This window comes from Rhincodon typus, chromosome 25 (genome assembly GCF_021869965.1).
Source record: "Rhincodon typus isolate 14 chromosome 25, sRhiTyp1.1, whole genome shotgun sequence".
Taxonomy (NCBI): domain Eukaryota; kingdom Metazoa; phylum Chordata; class Chondrichthyes; order Orectolobiformes; family Rhincodontidae; genus Rhincodon; species Rhincodon typus.
The window spans coordinates 21,128,108-21,130,625 of NC_063356.1; the positions used below are offsets into that span (position 1 = coordinate 21,128,108).

The 2,518-nt window shown below is 37.6% G+C and overlaps 1 protein-coding gene across 1 annotated transcript in view; it reads left to right on the forward strand.

Moving 5' to 3' along the window:
• ppardb (peroxisome proliferator-activated receptor delta b) overlaps nucleotides 1-2,518 on the forward strand; it is a 50,502-nt gene that overhangs the window by 19,546 nt on the left and 28,438 nt on the right. Inside the window, exon 3 of the mRNA XM_048611833.1 lies at nucleotides 1,495-1,633. Coding sequence (XP_048467790.1) covers nucleotides 1,495-1,633 — 139 coding nt within the window. The remainder of the gene's footprint in view (nucleotides 1-1,494; nucleotides 1,634-2,518) is intronic.

Below are 2,518 nucleotides of genomic sequence, written 5' to 3' on the forward strand. Positions count from 1 at the left end.
CTCTCTCTCTCTCTCTCTCTCTCTCTCTCTCTCTCTCTCTCTTCTTGATAAAATCACTTTTAAAAGCCATCACTTCAGCTAAGCTTTCAGTTATTGTTCATAATCTTTCCCTTCCTCGCTCTGCCTAATAATCTATTTGAACCTATGTTTAAAAAAAAAACTGATTTCATACAGTGATCTGCAAAATCTGTATTTTAAATAAGTATTGCAGTTTTATTCAAACAAATGGAAGCTGCCAATGCTTTTTGCTGAAGAAGCACTTGAAAGGAATCATCTTAATAATATGTTTAGACCTGAGGTTAAATCCTTTTTGGACACTAAGAAATTGAGTTTGTGACCTGGAATTTCAATCATTAATCAATTCTTTCCAGTTAAAGCATTGTTTCTGTTAACTTCAAAAGTGCATTATGCCAACTTTGTTTTGGAATTTTTGGAGTATGGAAAGACGTGCACTTATCTAGGAGTTAGAATCAGTGAACTGTGGTGGGACAGAGCTGGGAGCTAGGAACTATGATTGGAATTGAGAAATAAAATGGGAAGGCATGGACACAAGTGGCATGGATTTTAGAGGAAGCAGGAATGGGTAGGGTTACAGGCAAGAGGAGGGAGATGGATAAACCAATGCACCCAGATAGGCGAGAGGAGCATACTACTTAACCACCTTTGAAAAAGCAAAAGGCTTTTGTGTCAAGCTAGGAAGCCTTAATATGATTTATGATTGCATGTAAAACTGAAACTTCTGAAGAATTTAAGCTGTATCCTGCTAATGGCAAGGATGCAGATATTCTTTAATGTGGGCACTAGGGTTTGGATTGGAGCTGCAGTAGAAATGGCCCAGTGATGCTTTGGATCAGGTAGACATTTAGCAGTGATAAGATGACAAAAAAGGGCCACCTGTTAAGCCAGTTTTTCACAGGTGTTGTGGCAAGAGATGGGAGCTAGAACTCCAGTGTTAGTACACAAGTTGAGATTCTCATACAGTTGATTAGCTGAGTTGACTGGATAGCTGGTTTGCAACACAGTGATGCCTACACTGTGGGTGCAATTTCTGCATTCACTGAAGCTACCACGTATGTCCCATCTTCTCAGACTCGTCCCTAGCCATGATGAGCCCCTGGCTAAATGCACCACCAATCGGTCCTCTAAGACTATGGTGACTTTACCTTAGTTTAACTTTTCCATCACACGGTAAAGTAATAGAAATAATTGATAGTTCCAGGAGATACGTGTATACATCAAATATGGAAAATATTTTGTTACTCTTAATCCTTTGGAGTTTCAAAATGAGATTGTTCTGTCTTACTTTTGAGTGGTAAAGTAAAATGTTAATATTTATAAATAACTTAATAACTTGGTAAGATAAGGAATAAAATATTGTCCAAGCTAGCATTTTATTTAATCATTTAAATGTGCATTTATTTATCTCGTACTCTGATTTGACATCCTATTTGTCTCATTGCTTAGATTAAAACTAAGCTAAAATTTGGCTTCCAGGGTTTCTTTCGAAGAACAATTCGTATGAAGCTCAAGTATGAGAAATGTGATCGTAACTGTAAGATCCAGAAAAAGAACAGGAATAAGTGCCAGCATTGTCGTTTCCAGAAGTGCTTGGCATTAGGGATGTCACATAATGGTGAGTAAATGTTGCTGAAACAAACAAATGAAAATGTAAGATGTAATACGTTGACAGGCTTCATGGCTTTCCAATGTAGAAATATAACATTGTATTAATACACCTTATTTTGTTTAAGTTGTGCTTTACAAGCATCTGATATGACAAAAAATGCTAAGAATTGATTATTAATATAAGCAATTGATAACTTGTCACTTCATTTCTGATATGCTCCAGTTACTTGCTTCAGTTATTTATTCTCATTGGTTCCCTTTTTGAATTAGTCCTGTCTTTAAAAATGATTGAGCCCATTGCATCATACTTGCCAGGAAAGCCCAGGTTTAGCCTTGATCTCTGACGAGTTAATTGTGCCTGACTGATCTGATGATTTTGAAAAAAGAATTGGCTCACTGTGTACCCACGTTTTGGATAGAGGAAAGTCAGCCAATGTTTCTTATCCTGATCACCATCAGAAGAGGAAAAAGAAATGCAAAAAAAAATCAATTAGGCAAGTTATGCTCTTAAAGAGGCAAAAACTCGGATTTAACTGTAAACTCTGTTTTCACATTTTTTGAATAACACTGCCTTGCCTGTTTTTGTGGCTGTCTCAGACCCCTTGGCATTTTGGAGAATAGTGGGGAGCTCTTGATTTTAGCATTTGTTTTTCAACCAATGTCACCATGGTTGACATTGAATGCGTTAGTTCACTCTTTGCTGGTTTTAAGGATTGGATGTAATTTGGCTATCATTGTTTTCCTAAGCAAACTGAGATACTGAAGTAGTAGGAACTGCAGATGCTGGAGAATCTGAGATAACAAGTTGTAGAGCTGGATGAACACAGCAGGCCAAGCAGCATCATAGGAGCAGGAAAGCTGACGTTTCGGGCCTAGAAGGGTCTAGGCCCGA